The sequence below is a fragment of the Haplochromis burtoni genome, unplaced genomic scaffold, assembly GCF_018398535.1.
Source record: "Haplochromis burtoni strain Fernald_Lab_line unplaced genomic scaffold, NCSU_Asbu1 Contig_395, whole genome shotgun sequence".
Taxonomy (NCBI): Eukaryota; Metazoa; Chordata; class Actinopteri; order Cichliformes; family Cichlidae; genus Haplochromis; species Haplochromis burtoni.
The window spans coordinates 404546-423926 of NW_024582756.1; the positions used below are offsets into that span (position 1 = coordinate 404546).

At 42.4% G+C, this 19381-nt stretch overlaps 1 protein-coding gene across 9 annotated transcripts in view; it reads left to right on the forward strand.

The window, feature by feature from the left end:
* shroom1 (shroom family member 1) overlaps positions 1-19152 on the forward strand; it is a 30265-nt gene extending 11113 nt beyond the window's left edge. For 5 of the 9 annotated variants that reach the window (XM_042212824.1, XM_005944232.3, XM_005944230.3 and 2 more), the window contains 9 exons: positions 7206-7246; positions 9257-12173; positions 12263-12449; positions 12722-12774; positions 13351-13971; positions 14116-14706; positions 15279-15381; positions 16016-16288; positions 17660-19152. In XM_042212824.1, coding sequence (XP_042068758.1) covers positions 9469-12173; positions 12263-12449; positions 12722-12774; positions 13351-13971; positions 14116-14706; positions 15279-15381; positions 16016-16288; positions 17660-17914 — 4788 coding nt within the window. In that variant the 5' untranslated portion in view covers positions 7206-7246; positions 9257-9468 and the 3' untranslated portion in view covers positions 17915-19152. Of the gene's footprint in view, positions 1-4997; positions 7247-9256; positions 12174-12262; positions 12450-12721; positions 12775-13350; positions 13972-14115; positions 14707-15278; positions 15382-16015; positions 16289-17659 lie in introns of those variants that run through there. The other 4 variants (XM_005944235.3, XM_005944234.3, XM_042212826.1 and 1 more) reach the window with 3 other exon arrangements.
* The last annotated feature ends 229 nt before the right edge of the window (positions 19153-19381 follow it).

Consider the following 19381-nt stretch of genomic DNA (forward strand, 5'->3'; position numbering starts at 1 on the left):
AGTAATATTTAGATACAGCAGTTTAATTAACAACTTTTGTAAGAACCGTGTAGAAATTGAGAATTTCTTCCAGTGGACACTAGAGCACAAGAGACGCCATTGCGAACTAACCATTAACATAACTGATAACTGAATTCTCAGAGTGGTCTGAGGTCGGGATGTGATCTGAAAGAAACGACAAGTAAAATTGGAGTTTTGTGTAATGATTATAACAGCCTGTTTGCTTTTACCTGCAGTACATGTTCTCGCTGCTTATCAAGCACATTCCTTGTGCTTCTGCCAAGCTCCCAATCCAGCCAATCAGCCTGCGATAACGCACTAAGTGCCATGTCACCATAAAGGGTCAGGTGTTTGCCCCGCTGATCAATATTGTCATGAGTGTAAAGTCAGCTATAAGAAAAGAATCTACTTACGTTTGCTAATTGGCACTACACGCACGTAGTAAAGCTGAGACTCATGGGAATGACCAGTATTTAGTTGTAAACCAAAGCACTGGATTTAACTTTAAGGTAATCATGGCAGTTCACTTGTAGTCATTTAAAGGTAGCCCAGCTAGTAGTTGATGAGACATTTTGCTGACATCATGATGACTTGAGCACAGTGTGTTAGAGATTAGATTTCATAATCAGGGTTTTTGCCCCAGTCCATTCAACAGAAGAAAATCTGCACTTACCCTTAATAATAACTATATGAAATAAGTAGTATTTCTAATGCTCAATCTTTTAAAGTTTAATTATAGAAGCAGATATGTGAGTTAGGCTGAGGCTGCTACTACATCTGACATGTTCTGCAGTAAGGATTACTACAGGAATACACACCTAAATTAAAAGTAAGCTCCATGCTTTAAAATCAGAGTTAATTAGCTTCTTAATAACGACCAGGAAACTGGGGTTACACTGATTTCCATTGTAAACCCTCAGAGAGCGTTAGACTGCAGCTGCTTTTGAAAAACCTGAGAACCAGGTCATATCATGTAGCCTTTGTGCTATAGGGAAGCCCATTAACAGCTTTACCCTGGGTTTACCAGCATTAATGCATTTTATGAGTAGTGTATTATATACTGTCTAGGTGCAGATGCATAGCGTCTTGCATGAGCATTTCCAAATCCTCTGCACTATCTCTGTGATTATTTTTAGTTTTTGTTTTCTTGTTTACTTCTTTTATGTTGTTCATTAGTAACACATGTCTTCACGTGGTCTTTCCTGAAGATAGTATTTACTCTTATATTGGCATATATTCTTATTTGCTCTTTTTGGTTTGAAGTCGGTGTTCATACCTTGTCCATGACATTGATAGTGTAAGATTAGGGATTGGTCTTACAAGAACAATACATGCTCTGTAAAGTCACTTTCACTCCAGGAAGTCTCCACCTCTGCGAATTCACGTCCTCATGGTGATGCCACGTGGTGTTGTAGCCCCAGCAGCAATGCCACCATGTGTGATATCCAGTGTTTGTTATGTGTCTATAGTCAGACCACAGCTCGTTATGTAACATGGCAGAGATGGTCACTGCCACCAGGCGACACTGAGCTCACTGGTAGAGAATGTCAGCTGAAGACGTGAAAGTGGTCAGTAAAACGTGGCTACATTATTACTGGATTTTTCGATACTCAATGTAAAGCTATTTAGGTTTCAGTATATGTGATCTTTTATATGTGTGTATATCATAAACAGAAGATGTAAGCATGCATGTCTTAATAATAGTTGTGGTGTATGTATTGGCACCAACAAATCTGTGACTCTTGGATGTCAGATGTGAGTGTTTGTGTTTGATTTTGGGATGGAGAAAACAAAGATGAAGGGAAACTGAGTCTCCCCCCCCCCCCTATTTTTCTACACTTTATAGATAGAAGTTAATAAATAATAAATAATAATAAAAATAAAATAATTGGTACCCTGCTTGACGAGTTGAGCGACATGTAGTGCTTAAAGAAAAGACAGAGCTGAGCTGGATGAAGATCAAATGGAGCACATTATCCTCCCTGTTTAGACTGCTAACAGTGTCTTCAGTGACAGCTGAGAGATCAGGGCTGAGCTGTGAGGGCTGACACTCAGGACCCAAGAAGAATAGACAACTTTTTTCTTTAAAGATAACTTTTTTCTGTAATGAAGGAGTCATTGAGACTTTCCCCACCTCTAACCAGGAAGTGGGTCATTTGTTATTGTGCTTTTTTGTGGTGTTTGTCTCAGCTTCCTGTAGGGACCAGTCTCTTCTTTCTCACTTGCTGTCGCCATGGCTCCTTTGTTGTTGATGGTATCACGCATTTACAATCACTTTTTATCTGCTGCCCTGCAGTGGTGTCTTCTGAATATTCTGAATATCTTCTGAATATTCTACAAATTAATTCCAAAATATTCAAAGTGGCATGCCCAAACAAAGATTGTCATCTGCTTAACTGTGATGAAGGTAGGGTCATAATTGTTATTCAGCAACAACATGAAAGCATGCTAAAAGCATCCTGCCTTGTATCGGTGGTTCAGGCTGGTGATGGTGGTGTAATAGTGTGGGGGATATGTCCGTGCCACACAAGCGTTTTTTTAAACACCACAACCTACATTGAGTATTGTTGCTGACCATGTCCGTCCCTTCATTAGCATAATGCACACAGCTTCTGATGGCTGCTTCTGGGAGGTTAATGTGTCATGTCAACTCAGATCATCTCAAACTGCTTTCTTGAACATGACAATGAGGTCACTATACTGAAATGGTTTTTAACAGTCACCAGATCTCAATCCAATTGAACACCTTTGCGATACAGTGGAAATTGGATTCATGGATGTGCAGTTGACACATCTGGAGCAACTGTGTGATGTTGTCATATCAATATGGAGCAAAATCTCTGCAGAATGTTTCTGCCACCTTTTTGAATCAGTGCCATGAAGACTTAAGGAGATTCTGAAGAAAAAAGGTGGTCCGACCTGGTAGTAGCATAGGACACCTAATAAAGTCTGTATCTAAATGATCAGATTATCTTATCAGGCCACAGGCCAACATTTAGTTTATTGAGATATATTTGTAATTGGCTGTTTACTATCTTTTTACATCTGGATTTTGACCTAGGTCAGTATGTTCTCAGATTTTATTACACATACCAAAGACTGAAAAGGATATGGAGCCGAAATTATGAATTTGCACGGCCCATTTTTAGACTGAGGCTCCATGCAGACTCGCCTTCACACAAGTAAAACCCAATAGTCTGTAGGCTCTTACTATTCTGCAGTGCAGTGGAATTCCTACAGTATCCAGTTAAACTGACCATGACTAGATCACATTGCAAAGCCCTGGGGGGTCTTAAATACAAAAGTAATTGTCTTCTCAGAGGCCAGTTGAGAATAGTTTATCATTCTTAGAGGCCTGTACTCATTTTTGAGCCAAGTGCTGCGAGGCACGATGCAGTTCCTGGTTAATCATTGACCAGGAAGGATACAAAATAACTTTGGTGCATGTTATTAATATACACTTATTGCCCTTGTTGGGTTTTCTGTGTGTCTCATCTTTGGCGTTTACGTAAGCACAGCTAAACTAAAGGGATGTTAGTAATTTGCATCTATGCAAACACAAAAGGAGTGTCATAGTTGCACAAACATGCATTCAGTGTTTGGCGTTGCAAACATATTGCTTTCTTTTTTTCTATACTTTCTTTTTGTTAAAACAACAACAACAACATGAAGTGGACTCAGTGTTGATATTGTCAAGTATTTAGGCCAGATCAGGGCAGGAATGCAGAGCTTATTAGAGTGTGACAGCTTGTCTTGGTCAGCTAGAGATTTTAGCCACTGATGTGAGCACTGCCCAGCAACAGTTTCACAGTTTCTCTCCACAGCTCTCACTGTTTAATCATTGTGGTTCATACATATGTGTGTGACACACGCATACACAAAGAACTACACTGCTGGTGCTAATGATAACACTGCATGGCAAGCCCCTTTCCTTTTCCCGCAACCAGCCGCTTTGCTCTGTCAGAGCTCAACATACATCCACTTCCACCTTTTCAAATACGGCTTCCTCCCTGCTTCTGTTTGATTGAGGACAATAGAATGATGCCCTGTTGGTCCTCTGGGAGGCTCTTGTCCAGAAGTGAAGTCATGTTTCTAACTTTTATTTTAATTTGAGCTTGTGTTGAGTCTCTTTTGCCTCCCTGGTAGTTAGGTTTTGTGGATTTCAGTGAAAGGGAATGTAGGTTAAAGCACTATGTTTCTATTTCACTGAGAGTAAGTGAAGAATATCACGGCTCGTAGGCTTGATGAAGGCCTTCATGAGCCAAAAAGTTCTTTGGCTTCTAATTTTGCACATTGAGTCAAAGCTTTGCTCTGTGAGTCTTGGTCTGCTTCTCATCAACTTAAATATCTGTCATTTCTATTTGCTGTGGTTGAACTTTTCTCAGACGGAGTGAATGTTCTGCTCTGCAGGAAGGCTCCGCTCAGTGCTGCAGCTGATATATATCCAAACACAGTGGGAGTTGTGGGCAGTAGTGTCCACATACAGCCCAGGATTGGTTTTCAAACTGCCAATCTGGTGTGCCTTTCTTTTTGTTTTTGTCAAAAGGATCACAAATGTGTAATTAGTATAATCACCAAAGTCAGAAGAAAAAAAAATGATGATAATAATAAGATGTAATGATTTACTGTTTGTGATGGAAAAATCTTTTTCACCAACAGCAAGACAGCAGAGCATGAAAATCGCTTTCCGTAGTCCTTTATCACCCAAGTATCATACAAGCCGCCTGGACTTATTTTTGTAATTTTGTAATTTGCAAAATAATTAGATGCTTATCGTTCAGGAGAATACTGCAGTGACTTCCTGCGTGTTAACTGCAGGCATATATAAAAGTGACTGTGTGATGTTTTAGTGGTGGTGAGAGAAACAGCCAATGTGGCAGGCATACTGGTGCTTTTACAGTCATTTAAACTGTTAGCAGTCGGACGTACCGCCCACGGGACATTGGATGGTTTAGGGGACTAATAGGACTGCTAAGGGGTTAAAGAGCACTTCTAAAGTGGGGCCCACCACCAGGAGGGTCAACAGAAATCTTGACGTGTCTACAAAGGTTCAGAGGTTTTGTTGACTTTACAAAGATAAACCTTTTGAATATGGCTTAGCTATGAGCCATATCTGTTATAGAAAGCTGTTAAGTTCATGACAGTGTTAAATAGGACTAATTTGCGGTGGATTCTGGGTAAACTAAGTCCTTTTTCAAAGTTAAAAACTATGCAGACACATGTCATTACTCTGCTTTGAGGACTGTAGCAGAAAATGCTTGCCTTCTGGAAAAATGATACAGCTGCAGTGACATGGTGCTGGAAAAACACTTATTCAGTATTCTAATTAAGAGCAACAGTACCAACAATAGTTTGTGGGCTCATAACAGAAGCATTTGTTGCGGTCTGTCTGGGAGGGTGTCCATCAACCAACCTGTTGTCATTTTTCTCAGAAGATGTAGCAGGGCCAGCAGGATTAACCGTTTTAATAGTTTCTCCCTGCATATTTGTCTTTCTTTCTTTTGATCTTCTTGGCATCCTCTCTTTTTCTATTTCTGCCTTCTGAGAGTCATATCTGTTTCTCAGAGACTTGGTGGTCCAGTCTCGTGGCTTCATGGTGAAGGTCACGCTGGAACACGTAATCACCAATAAAAGACATTAAAAAAAAGAAAGAATTTAACACCCCCCTCCCATACTTCATTCCTCCCTCTCTAGATCAGCCTAACCTCTCTTCCTCTCATTTGTTGGTTTTATGAATCCCGTCTTCCTAACAAATTAAAAACAAGCTCCTCTTGTGACCATTTCTTTTAAACATAAAAAAAATCTGCTCTTTGAATAGCCTGCAGTTCTTAATTTTTTTACTCTCCCCTCCATCTGCCATGATATAGTCCTTAGCTCAGTTGCCAGGCAGAAAGTGGTCATGAGCTTATCCTTGTTTATGCGTAACCTCAATATTTAAGGTCAACCCTTCTCATGGATTTCTTTTGTAATCACGTGTGGAAATTGCTTTAAGCTCAAATCTAGCTCAACAATTGACCATTCAACATACTTGAAGCCAACTTTGCTTGCCTGTTTGTTTTTTTTAAGTGTTATTATAGTCAATTTTCTCAGTGATAATGCTACAGTTTTACATGCTAATGTTTCTTTCCTTCTCTCAGCATGATCATAAACAAAAGTTAGAGTACATTTACAACAGGTGGAGTCAGCCAGCAGTGAAATCACTAGAACATCGTGGATGTGGCTGACAGTAACAAAGATCCCGCATAGCGGAGCACTAGTGGTGCCAGCCTCAATAGAAAACAACAGTGAAAGCAACAAGGCTCTTTGTACAGCACTACACAATCACGCAGGAGTTTTGAAAGATGAGGTTATTGTTGACTCGTGTGACTGACTGATCAGTGTCGTGTTGCAATGCTAAGGTTTAAGTCTTCTTTTAATATTGTGCCTTTTGTGCCCATTTAGGGTTTAATAAAACTAACCTGTTAATTCCAAGTGTATTATTGACATGGTGAACATGCTTTACATTTGTAGGTTTAAAAAGAGGCCACTTATCTCAAACCAACACAAATACTGCAGTACTGCTGTGTGATACTTTTGTTTGTGTGATGCCCAGTTTATGAGTTTATTAAGAAATACAGAGGAGACTTGTAGAAATTGTGGAAAGAGGAAAATTAGGATGAAAGTGGGGGATAGCTGTTCTTTGTGACTGTTTTTTTTTTTCCCTCTGGGGTGGAGGCTGGGAGGTCACCCATACACCCACCCGACCCACCACCATTATCCCCTCCCTCCTGCCTTGGCTAGTCTCCATGTGCCGGGCTCAGGGCCTTGGGAATGAATGGCGCCCGGGCTGTGCTCCGTCTTTGAAGCCAGCCAGGAATGCGAGGCCTCTTTTTTTTTCCTCCCCTCTCTCGCTCTCTGTTGTTTAGGCGGCCGGCAGCACTAGCAGCTATCTGCAGCAGTGAAATATTCCCTCCGCTGCGCTCATTGTGCATCGGAGAGCCGGACGTCATCGGCTAGCCAATCAGTGGTCCCCGCTAGGCAGCCTCGGGTCTCAGTGGGGGGAGAAGGAACCCGCTAGAAGTCTTCTCTCTAATATCTGGCTCTCCTGGTTACTTGGTCTGGTCCCTCTTTAGAAGCCGAACAATGTTCTGAATGAGAAACAAGCATGGAAATCAATTGGCAAATCTTTATTTCAGATTAAACTTAGGAAACACTCTCTTTTTCAGATGGAAATCAGGAAGGGCAGTGACTTTGACTCAGAGTTCTGGTGAGTTTTTCTTTTTCCTTTCTTTCTGATGGTGTTCCCTAAAGTTTATACATTTTCAATCCAATCTGAACACAGTAGAGCTCCAGATTAGTTCCCTCTCCGTTTTGCTACTGTGACACTTGGTCTGTTTTTCTAACTTGTGTTCAGCTTTCCTGTTGTCATTGTTCACTTCTCTTGTCTCTTGTTGTTGTGGTTTGCGTGTGAGAGTATTTGTCTGGGCCGGTCACCCTCTGCCTTACCCTCCCTCCTTCTCTCCCCTCTGTACATTTTGTCACTGCCTGTCCCCTCCATCACTTCCACTTCAGCGCTCCCCTGTTTGGGAGCCTCTCTCTGTTCACAGTGGAAATAGGATGGCTAGAAAACACACACACACACAAAGGCACACGCAGAGTAACACACTACAGATCAGAAGGCCCTTCATAAACACATGGGATACCCCCCTTAATACTGTAGTTTAGCTGTGAATGGCTCCTGGGAGGTGGGTTTTGTGTATATGCAAAACGGCCACCTCGGATTATCTGTAATGCAGTTTTTTTAATACCAGGCAAAAAACCTGGAAACACTGGGAAAAAAATAAATTTTGAAAGTGACTGTAAGGAATCTCAAGTCATCATTGTGGTTTGTGAATGAAATAATTCCCGATTACACAGGAAACAAAATCAGTTAAGCAAAATCTGGTCGCTGGTGAGCCCTAAAACTGGGCTGGTTGGCTTGACTCTGTTATATTAGTAGCATTTGCTTTTGTGTATGCATGACAGGTGTGTGACTATAAACTTTGATGACATAGTGAAAGAAATGCATGCAGGTCATGGGAGAGTCCACTGTAACGCTCAAACGCCGCAGTCACTTGCCAGAGCTGGTTTTTGTATGAGAATGAACTGCAGTGACTATATGAACAAGTATCCACTGCAGAACTTAAAATGCAGTAAATAAGTATATAAAATCTAAATTTGATTGTTTCTATTCAGTTCCTGATCAAACAGGAAACTGGCAGAATCTGTTTGTTAGCAGCACATCACTCACATAGGCACGTGGCCTCAACATTAAATAGTATATTGTATATACATGTCAGAACAGTTACCTTTAGAGTGGCGCAATTGCTCCACTCTAAAGGTTTCCATAATGTTCCATAAGGTTTCCATAATGTTGCAGATAAAAAGTGTCATTTGAAATGGTGTGACACTAGCGGTGCAAAGCATCTTCCAGTCACGGGGTCAGGTGGTGAACTTGATAAAATCTGAACATTTTACATATTTGCAGATATTGCTTCTGAAACATTTAGATTTACATTGAAGGAGAGGATAGTGATCTTTTTTTTATAATTAAATAGTGCATTGATCATTGATTATTATGTTGCTCTTAACATATCATATTTTAGACAGTCATTTGACAAAACAAATACATAGATCAAATACTGCGGTGTGCAGTGAATAAGAGGAAAACAAATGTTTTTTTGAGCCACTTGTGTATAACAATGCATTATACACCTGTCACATGACTAATCCTCAGGTGCTTCTGTTCTTCTATATGAAATTCCTGACATTTTTTCATGAGTGTGCTGCAACGTGCTCTGCTAGTCTCAGGGAACTTAATTAGAGGTCTTATTGATGCAAAACGGCAGACCCCTTCAACAGGTGGTTAACTGCACTGACCCACAAAACCAAGCTGGCGTGAACTGTAAGAACCCTAAAACAAAAAAAATGGCATGAAACTTGTCTTGCTCACATAGTAGTGTTAATTTTGAGTACATGTTGAGGCAGACAAAGGTGTAATTGTGTTAAAGGGAGTGTACTTTAACTATCTAAACCTGTTTGATTGATACTGTTTTAGTTTGCTTTTGATTACAAAATACTATCTCACATGCATTAATAAGAAAAAAATATTAATATTATTTGCCTGTAAGCCTAATGTGAACAACATGAACAAAGTCATTTGTACCATGTTTGTCCTGAAAAATTAAGCCTAAATTGAGTTTTCAGGCCTGTGCTGTGTTTGTGTTTTCTTCCCCAGGAGCAGACTGTTTCATGGGGCTGTGACTGCAGAAAAAGAAGGCAGGAAAATGACCTAAATAGTAACCAACGTGACGGACAACCTGGTGCAGATGTGTTTGTGGTAATTTTCCCAGTTTCAACCACAAGGAAGACACATGCATCAGCGCTCATACACGTACACCATATCTACAGATTCTGCCCTTCCCTTCCTGCCATTCGCCCCAGTCCTCCATGGATTCCTACAACTTCCACTTTGAGAGAATGAGCAACGTGGATCTGCATCCTCTGAGCATGCCTGTCAGCCGGCTTTCCCCAGCCAAGTCCAGCAGTAGCATCGTCGACCAACTTGCACACCACCAACACGGCAAAGGAGACTCTGCCTATAGCTCCTTCTCTGGTGGTTCCACTGCCCCAGACTATCCATCTCCCTTTCTTCCAGAGGACCTTCAGCCAAACTCCTTCAGCCACTATGCTGATCTTAAGTATGTAAAGTCCATTTACCATCCGACCCAGGTTCTGCAGTCTGACTCAAAGACCATGGACCAGCTCTATCGCTCAGTTGAATCTATCGCCCATGAGTACCGCAACAAAACTAACACTAATGTAAACCACCTTAACTACAATGGCAGTAACAGTGTCCATACCAACAACAAAGCACTCTCAAAAAGAGAGATGCATTTGGGGAATTCAGCCCAAAGTGCTGTCCCTCCTGTCCGTCCTCCTCCAGTTCCAGCACGCCTGGATAGTTTTATAGCTACTAAAAACTTTGAAAACATCCATCATAATAATGCTGAATTTCAGCTCCAGCAGCCTTATCAGAAGGCCAGACCCCAAGTTCGGCAGCACCATGATCTAAATGCCACAAAACCTGAGACAGCTAATGCTGATACGAGCAACTCGGACTTCACTTCTGACCCAGTATACCCAGTTTGGAGAGGCTCTCAACAGCAGCAGCCACAGGCACAGGTGCCACCAAACTACCGACCCCACCTCCAGCCTAATGATCAGACCAGGCTGCCTCTGAACCCAGAATATCTATCCATCAAAGAGAACAAAGCTGCCTCTGAGCAGCAGAAGTCAGCAAACAATCTAAGCCGATCTATTCCTCGAGGCACAAGTCAGCCTGACCACCTGCCAGCCAAAAAGCCCCCGAGCACTGGTGGATGTAATGGAGACCATTATAGCAAAGCTAGTAAGCGCCATCTTGAAAGTCAGCGCAAAAGGGCACATTCTGCTTACGACTGGCTTGGTTCAGAGCCAGCCCGAGCTGCCAACCCCTGGGGGAGTAATGATCAGAGTCTTATCAGCGGCAGCAGCATTCAGCACAAGGGTCAATACTACTTTGTCACTGGAGTGTGTAAGCTGTCTGAGTCTGGTTTGAAGACACACTCTCTTTCTGTTTGTGGTTCTGAGGCTGGAAGTGAAGTCTCTACTGTGTTGGAGACGCACAAGCTAAGAGAAAGATGCCACAGCACAATGGACAATTTGTTTAGACCTCTCCAAGAGACTTCTCGCTCCTCCAGTGGTACAATTCTAGATGAAAATGATGTTTTCACTTCTGTTACCCCAGGAAAAGATATGATCTCTGAGAGTCGGGAGCAACTTAAACCGTCCTTTAAGCTGACGCAGTCCTCGCGAAGCTTCGATGCCTTAGAAGAAATCGACACAGTGCAGAATCGAGAAATTGGCCGGCACACTGCCAGCAACCCTATATTTTATTGTGGTCCCGAAAGAAGCTGCTCACAATCAGCCTCACCAACAATGGAGGATACATCACTGATTAGCAATGAGCAGTCCAACCACCACAAGAGAGACGATCATGCAAAGAGAGGGAAATGGCAGCCCTTAGGGGATGTTGCAAGTGAGAGGATAAACAAGGAAACAACCCCGCTTCTGTACCACCTCACTGGTGCCAGCAGAGCAGCATTACAGCCCAAGAATGAGCCTGGGATCAGTGTAAAAGGCAAGGAAACAGTCTTAAACAAAACAGGCCAAGGTGATGTGCCAGTAAATGACAGTGAGACACCTCCACAGGGTGACATTAGCAAGAATAATAGAGGTGATGATATTTCAGTTGCCTGTAACACCTTGGATGACTCATTTAAAAAGTACTACAAAGAGAAGCTGAAGGATGCTCAGTCAAAAGTTCTGAGGGAGACGTCATTTAAAAGGAGGGACCTGCAGCTGTCGTGGCCACACCGGATCAGGGAAAAGCCAGAGCTGAGACCCGGAGTGATTCATCGTTTCTCTTCATCACAGGACTCAGAGACTTCTAGCGACACGCTCACTCCTTCTGTCACTTCAGAAGGGATGGAGAAGGGGAGCATAAAAGAAGAAGACATCAGTGATCACATGGAGATTGGCAAAAAGCATGAAAATGAAAGTGGGAGGCCAACAAATGTTGCCCAGCCACAGGTGGCACGAATTGGAAGCAGAAAGAGACTGACTCCTGAGCAGAAGAAGATGTCTTACTCGGAGCCAGAGAAACTCAACCACCTCGGCGGTGGCCCACACCACTCAGCCTGCCGCTCATTTGGCAATGAAAGCGACGACCTGTTTTTGGATCAAAATGAGGGAGAGGAGCAGGTGCCGCAAGAAGAGCAGGGATTGGTTGAAGCACGGAGGAAGATGTTTGAGACAAGAGGTCGAGCTCTTTCAACCTCGAGCACCTCGAAGACAAACCTAAAACATCTGCGACATCAGGCTCTGGTGGATTACATGGAGCGTAAGACGGGCCATAAAGCGGCCGAACCCCAGCAACCAACATCTCAGATACCACCTCCACCCAGACAGAGGCACTCTCTTGGGGAGAAACCATTTGACTGGCCAGGTCCCAGGTCTCTATCGGGGAATTATGAAGCTAAAAATACAAAGAAGAAGCTTAACAGACCCCACTCTGCAGGCCGAATCCTCGATTCCTCCACCAGCTCGATCAGGTACAGCTGAGAAGCTTCTTTTGGTTCTGCCTTTGTAGTGTGGATTAAATCAAGCATTTAAAGTATTCTGTTTAATTTTCACAAAACAGGTATGCACAGTTCTTCTCAGCACAGTCCTGTTCAGGCCAATATAGTGGCCAGCAAAATCAGTCCAGATGGAGAGAGAGCCAAGGTCCTTCTCAGGGAAAGTCTGCATCAGCGGAGAGTCTCTTGGACCAGCCAGAACCACCTAGTTTCCTTAGGAACCGTTCCACATCCACACCGCACACACTTGAGGTAAAGTAGGCCAAATTAGTGGCAATATCATTAAAAAGCCCTTAGATGTATCCTTAATATGACATTCCTTACTAAAGTCACCTGTAGATTTCCTTTCACAGATATAGTTAATTAATTTAGAGTCTGTATTGCATTTAAAAAGCAGCAACGTAAATAATACAAAATTAAAATTAAAGCGAAATATTTCAGGTCATGTTCACTTGGCAGTGTAGTAATTTCTGACACCAGTACAAATTAAATTCAGTGTTTTTGTTCTTATTTTGGGTCTGCAGGCAAATGAATATGAGGAGGATCTACTACCAGCTAATACTATGGAGACCAGCAGGTATGTACCAGTGCTGCAGATAATTTGGGACACTTTTATTGGGTTTTAGGTCAGAGAAGTATTAGGTCAGTGATGTGTGCACTGTGGTACAGACTATAAAGTTCAACTTGTTTCATTGTGGTGCTGGAAAGTCAACACCAACTTCCTCCAGCAAACCGACATTCCTTTCAAAAGATTTACACATGGACCGTAAAAGAAGAGTAATGGACTGAACCAGTTTCAATGAGTTAGCCTACTTCTTGAAATTATGTTGATTTCGACTTTGAGTCTCCTGTTTTGAACATTGATATTTTTATTTTCTAGAAATGATTCATGTTCAGGTAAAATAGTGGCACAGTGGCTAGGACTGTTGCGAGAGGTTCAAATCAGACATCCCCATGTCTGCGTGGGTTCTCTTTGGGTACTGCAGCTGGTAGGGTTAGGTTAATTGGTGATTCAAAATTGCTTTAGGTGTGAATGGTTGCTCTTCTCTCTTTGTGTTGGCCCCTGCGGGGTACACGTCATTGCAAGGCTTTCTGCTCCAAAGTAACTTACAGTTGCCATGAATCTTTATGTCTGATTCTGTTCTTATTTTAGTTCTGAGAAGATTGCCATTAAGGAATCCTCGAGAAAGTCAGCTCCTGTGGACCATCACCAGGTCCGTGTACCGTCACAGAGGGGAAAATCCATGGAAGAGCTTGGGGTATCCCAGGTGACAAAGGTGTCAGCCCTGAGTAAAAGTTCTGAACAGCTGGATCATCTGCAGAGGTATTCGAGTGAGATGGGACGACCAGACTTTTCTGATGAAAGAGAAGCCCAGGGGCAGGAAAGAAGGAGGAAGAAACTAAGTGTTTCGGAGAAAACAGGAAAAGAGCCAGAGATTGTTGGTCAGAAGCACACTCAGGGACAGTCACAAAACCAAACCCAGAGGAAAGCCCTGTTGAAGGACAACTCAAAGGAGGATGCTACAGTCAGATCAAGGAACTCAAGTGGATCAATCTCCCCTATCTCCTCCTCTTCCCCTTCTCAGGCCAAGGTTCATCCTGCGAGTCCTGGATCTCATGGCCCTGTCACAGATGAATGCAGGTCTAGCAGATCGCCTAGTGAGTCTTCCTCAAACCCACCGTCCCCTGGAGGTGAAGAGATCACTGAGAGGGAGATTAAATCCACTGCGTCCACCCCCACTCAGACAAAGCTTCCTTTTGAAAACAGATCCAGGTAAGATTAGACCCCATGTTAAAATGTGCCATACCAGTTTCTTCCTCATTTGAATTAATCAGTAACAGGAAACATTACATCAAAAAAAGATTTTGCAAATTTCATCAGGTGTAAATCTTTATCATGATTTTTTTTGACTTCCAGCAGAGGCAGCACATCTTCTGTGACTGAATCAGAGAGGGAGCAGTCGGTGAATGAACCAAGCAGTAATGGCCAGCCACCTGATTCAAACCATGAGGTGTCTCTGAGCTGTGGCGTCACCACAGATCCTTTGCTCTGGATTCTGTCACCAGAAGAAGAGGTCAAAGAGGAAGTCAAGACTACACCTCTGACTGACAGTGTTTTCGACTCCACTAGTGCAGTCCCTCTAAAGCAGATGAGTGAAACCTCTGTGTCTCCCTGCACGTCGGTCTCCGACGAAGACATCAGTCATCAGGTGGATGAGGAGAAAGATCTGGTAATGGAAGATGAGAATGTGGGAGAAAACCAGGAGATGGAGGAAAGGGGAACACCAGAGGGAGAGACGGAGGGCCAGGAGACACCTGCTGAGAGACCTAAGTGGGAGGAGCTTGTAGAAGCAGTTGTCGGAGCCGACCAGACGTTAGCTAGAGTGCTCTACCCACTGACCAATCGTAAGACAGCGCTCATGCTGATGGAGCAGCTGCTGTCGGAGGACACACTGCTCATGGAGGAGCACTACAAGAAGAAACAAGAGCAGAATGGAGCAGCAGAAAGGTAAATGTTCATGTGCCAGAAGAAAACACTTCAGGTAAACTCAGCAGTGGTAAACAAAGCAGATGGAATGACTATTTTTCAGTTTACACTCGTGGAAAATAGAAATTGTGCTGGAGGTCTTCTTCACTCCTGAAGAATAAGTAGTTAACGTAAAGAATGGATAATAATAGCCAAGCTAGAGTTTCCAATGGTGTGCAGCACTCAGGTAATTAGGATTTCTAGTTTGATGGGTTTCCATGAAATTTGACACTAGTTTAAACTGGCTAATGAACTGAGCTCCACTGGTGCTTCTGTTATCTTGTGTAACATCTCATGCACAGACACACCTGTATATTTGCTTACTGCTGTGCATGCACTTCTATTTCTGCTAATGTAAGCACACTTCAGATACAAAGAGAATGTGCAGATGCATTTCAGAGTATTTAAATATGCAGAAAACATTTGGACTTTGCTCAGTTAACTCTGTGTTGCTGTTAAAATGTGGCCTGCCTGAAACAAACATGTCATTTGAGCATGTCTATATTGTGACAGCAGGAATCAAGTTGTTTTAACATAACCAAATTTCATTGCAGTGCTGAAACAGTGGAAGGGTCGGAAGCCTCTCCCTGTCCCCCTGCTCCCGACAGTGAGAAATCAGCAGACCTGCAAAGCAAAACTGACATCACAGAGAAGAAGGTAATCATCATTTTATGCAAATAGTGATTAGTTTAGTTCAGCGTGCATTACAGAGCAAGTATAGCTTAATCGTTTTTTCAACATTAAAATTCCTCACGACAAGTAAGAAGAAATAATTCATTACCGGTAGTTGAAAAACATTCAAGACATCCCTATGAGACCAAAGGTCTGTCTGCTTTATGGGTAAAAATACTCTGTATGTCTCAAATCACTGCTTTGTTAAATGAGTGAAAGCCAGACAGAATGAGCACTGCTTTTATGTGAACAGTTTGAACTGTGGCCTCATTCAGTTTTAATTTTTAAACCAGATCCTCTGGTGATTTCATATTGATACCATCTGTAAGCTATTTGGCCTTAAGTGGACTATTCAACTATTCAAGCAGCAATAGTTCTGTCTCTTATCACATGATATGCCGTCTGCCTCTTATCAGTGTCTCCCTCTTGTCTAATGTTTGGCTTAGCAAGTAACTCCCCCCTGTTTCTTGCTGCCATGCACACTCACTGCTAGTACAGTGGTATGGTTCCATGGCAGCAAATGTAAAAAAACATATTTTTAACTGGTTTATATCCATCCTTTTTTCACCACATCTCATTTATCTAAAGCGTCTCAAACTCTTCTCTTTGTTCCTTTCAGCGTTTGTTGGCTTCGTACATCGAGGACCGTCTGCGCTCGTATGAAGAGACGCGTGGAGCCCTCCAGGTAGAGGTTCAGGAGAACACAGCCCGCGGGGAAGCGCTACAGGTGCTGGTCCGTGAGCGTTGTCTCCCTGTGGAACTGGAGAGGTACAACCTGTTCATAGGTGACCTGGAGCGGGTGGTCAGTCTGCTGCTGTGCCTGTCTGCTCGGCTGGCCAGGGTACAGAACGCCCTGAGCACCGTGGATGAGAACACTGATGCTGAGGAGAAGGTGGGGAACCAGAAACATTGACTCTGACTGGCTGATTCTGCATGCCAACTATTGTGAAAATAACGCTGGATAATTAATTTAGTATTTTTAATTAGCGTTACATAATTGTTTACCAGGGATTGTTTTGAAAACTCTCCAAAATTCTCCAAGTTTCTGCAAAGAAAACCCACAATCACTCAATCCTTCTTGCCTTTGTTTTGACTCAGATTTGGATTTTCATGAACACATAACAGTCAGTCACATTACATAACACATATAATTTAAAAAAATTAAAAGCATTTTAGATCAAATGATCTGATAATAATTTTTTAATGAACTCTCTCAAATACACCAGCATGTGCTCAATGTGTTTTGATGCCATTCACACGGTGATGCTGTTTACACATAAACACTAAATCATGTGAGTAAAAGCATACTGTCAGCGAGTGCTCCTGGGAGAAATGCTACGTCACTAAGCTTAAGGATCTCAATATACACTGTGGCTCATTAGGAGCTCCTGGCAAAAAGACCACGGAGAGCAAGTGTTAGAAGTGTGCAGCTGCTCCCATGCCCTCAGCTATACTCTTGTTCTGTTTACTTTAGAACAGCAAACACGCCACTTGGGGGAAAGTTGAAGGGCAGCTGTAATGGAGTCAAGGTTTCTCACTTTGTGGAATTTAAAAAATGCTGCTGGGTTTATCTGGGCTTAATTGACACTTTTCAGCTTATCAAATGTTTGAAGATTAATTTGAATAATCGATAGGGGCTTCAATTAAAAGAGTTTTCATGTTGCTAATTTCTTCTCCTAAATAATTTCCGCGCTCTCTTAATTAATCATTAATCCAGTGGCCACGTCACAGGCGTAACACGAGTTCTGGCTGTGCTTTCTTGCGCTCTCTGAATAACCTGTTTCAGTGTTTCCAGCATAACTTTTTGTATGTTTGCATGGATGCATTAGACCTCCAGATTTTCTCCTGAAAAGACTCTTTGTTAGCCCTGTGCTCTGTAATAGCAGCGCTGAGCGTGCTGCATACTGAGGGCTTGTTAGAGGGCTCATTTGTTTTCTAGCTGTTATCAGCAATACTGGTATTTACACTGACTCATCGAAACTCCAACCCAGTTTCGATGACATTTGTAACTACCCTGCCCTCTGTTGACACAAGGAAACACTGCACCCTCTGTCCTGTAGCTGTTTGAAACATAATCGTGCAGCTTTCACTCCTCTTTATCTCCTGTCACTTATAAAAACACCCCAAAATATGAGACAAAATGTCACATGATTGTTTTAGGGATTTATTTTGGTTATCAACATGTGTCTAATAGAGAGGAAATGTAGCCTTATAACTCTGTCACTTAGAATTGATCATTTTTTCTCTTTGCGTTTCCACGCAGCAATCTCTGGACAGTCGCCATCGTCTGCTATGCAAACAGAGGGAGGATGCCAAAGATCTGAAGGATAACTTGGATCGCAGAGAAAACCTCGTCTCCACCTTCCTGTCACGCCAGCTGTCCGCCGAACAGCTACAGGACTACCGGCGCTTCGTCCAGACCAAGGCGTCGCTGCTCATCCGGCAAAAGGACCTGGAGGAGAAGCAGAGGCTGGGAGAGGAGCAGCTGGAGGCCCTTACCGGCAGCCTGGATCTGTGAGGGGGAAATTTTGGATTTGCTTCGCTTACCTAAAATGAGGATGGCTTCTTCAAAATGAGACATGTAGAGACATGTTGGCTTTGTAGAGGTCCAGCTGGTCTCTGCAACCCTTTGCACTCTGTCATGACTGTTTTGGTCATTGAAAAGAGTTTAGCAGAGTTACACCAAGACCCACGATACCCCTCTTCTATTTGTTTATATAGGCAGTGCATGAGGTGAGCAGTAATGACTGAAGTTGCTTACCTTCCTGTCATCTGCTGAGACTCATAAATGCTCACTGACTCCGCCCACCACTGTTTCCAGGCTTGTCCCACTACGGTACATCTTTTACTTCGAACAGGAGTGAACTGTTTTTGTTTGGGGGGTTTTCTGTGTGCCTTGATGATAGCTGAAGCTGTGGAACATTTTCCATTAGAGCTGCTGTGGGGACACTTTTTTAGCAATGCAGAAACCCTCCCTTCACTTTTCATTAGTGCTTCAGCCCTGTATCTGCACCTGTGGAAACCTACTATAAGCTTTAAGATTGTATTTGAGCAGCGGGAGGACGCCAGTGAAAGAAAGCAGTCTGAAAGAGAGCGATGTACTGTATCATATCAGTAAAAATGTACAATAGATGTAGAAGAGTTAATCTTTTTTTAATGTTCTTATTTTTAAATGTGTTTCAAATGAAGGCACTAAAAACCAAAAAAAAAATAGGTGAATGGAAAAAAGCACTTTGTAAAAAAAAAACCTAAATGCACATTTCTTCAAATCAGATTCAAGATCATTTCAAGTGGAAGCCTTACTCCATCCATTTAAACAATATTTCTTCCTGTTTCAGGTTCGTTTTAAATAGGAATGTTGAGGTGATCTTTTTTAAAAGGTACATGAGCGCATCAATCAGCATGAAAAATTGTGTACAAATTCTTTTCCAGTTAATTTCATTAAAGCCTTGATGATTTATACTGGAATAGTTCTTCATACGGAGGTGCTAAGCCTCATAAAAGCAGATTACACATAAGCAACAATTATATCACTGAGTACTTTGCTCCCCAATGTCCTTTTGTCGCATAGCCGATTCTTGATACTTGAAATGCCTTTTGTTTTAAGTTTTTTAATGAGAAAAATTCGCAATCTTCAATTCAGGCGTCTTAGACTGGTTTCCTGTTCTCTACCTCCACAGAGTAGCCCCCTCTAGAAACACGTGATGCTTGTTTCATTTTACACACTTCTCTTAAGTTAAAGGCTGTTTCTGAAAGTACAAACACACTTTACCCGCACATCCACTCACCTTTAACTGCACCACTGTTTCCCCATTAAAATCTGTCAGCTAGTTTTCATAGTTTTATACATTTCTGTTCTCACAGAACCTTCAGTCCAACACTTTTGAGAGCTGTGTAATGTTGCTGTTCGTCACTGTGTGCGCGCGTGCTTGTGTGTGTGTGTGGTTGAACAGAAAGACAGAACTCCTTTTGGTATTTGACGTGT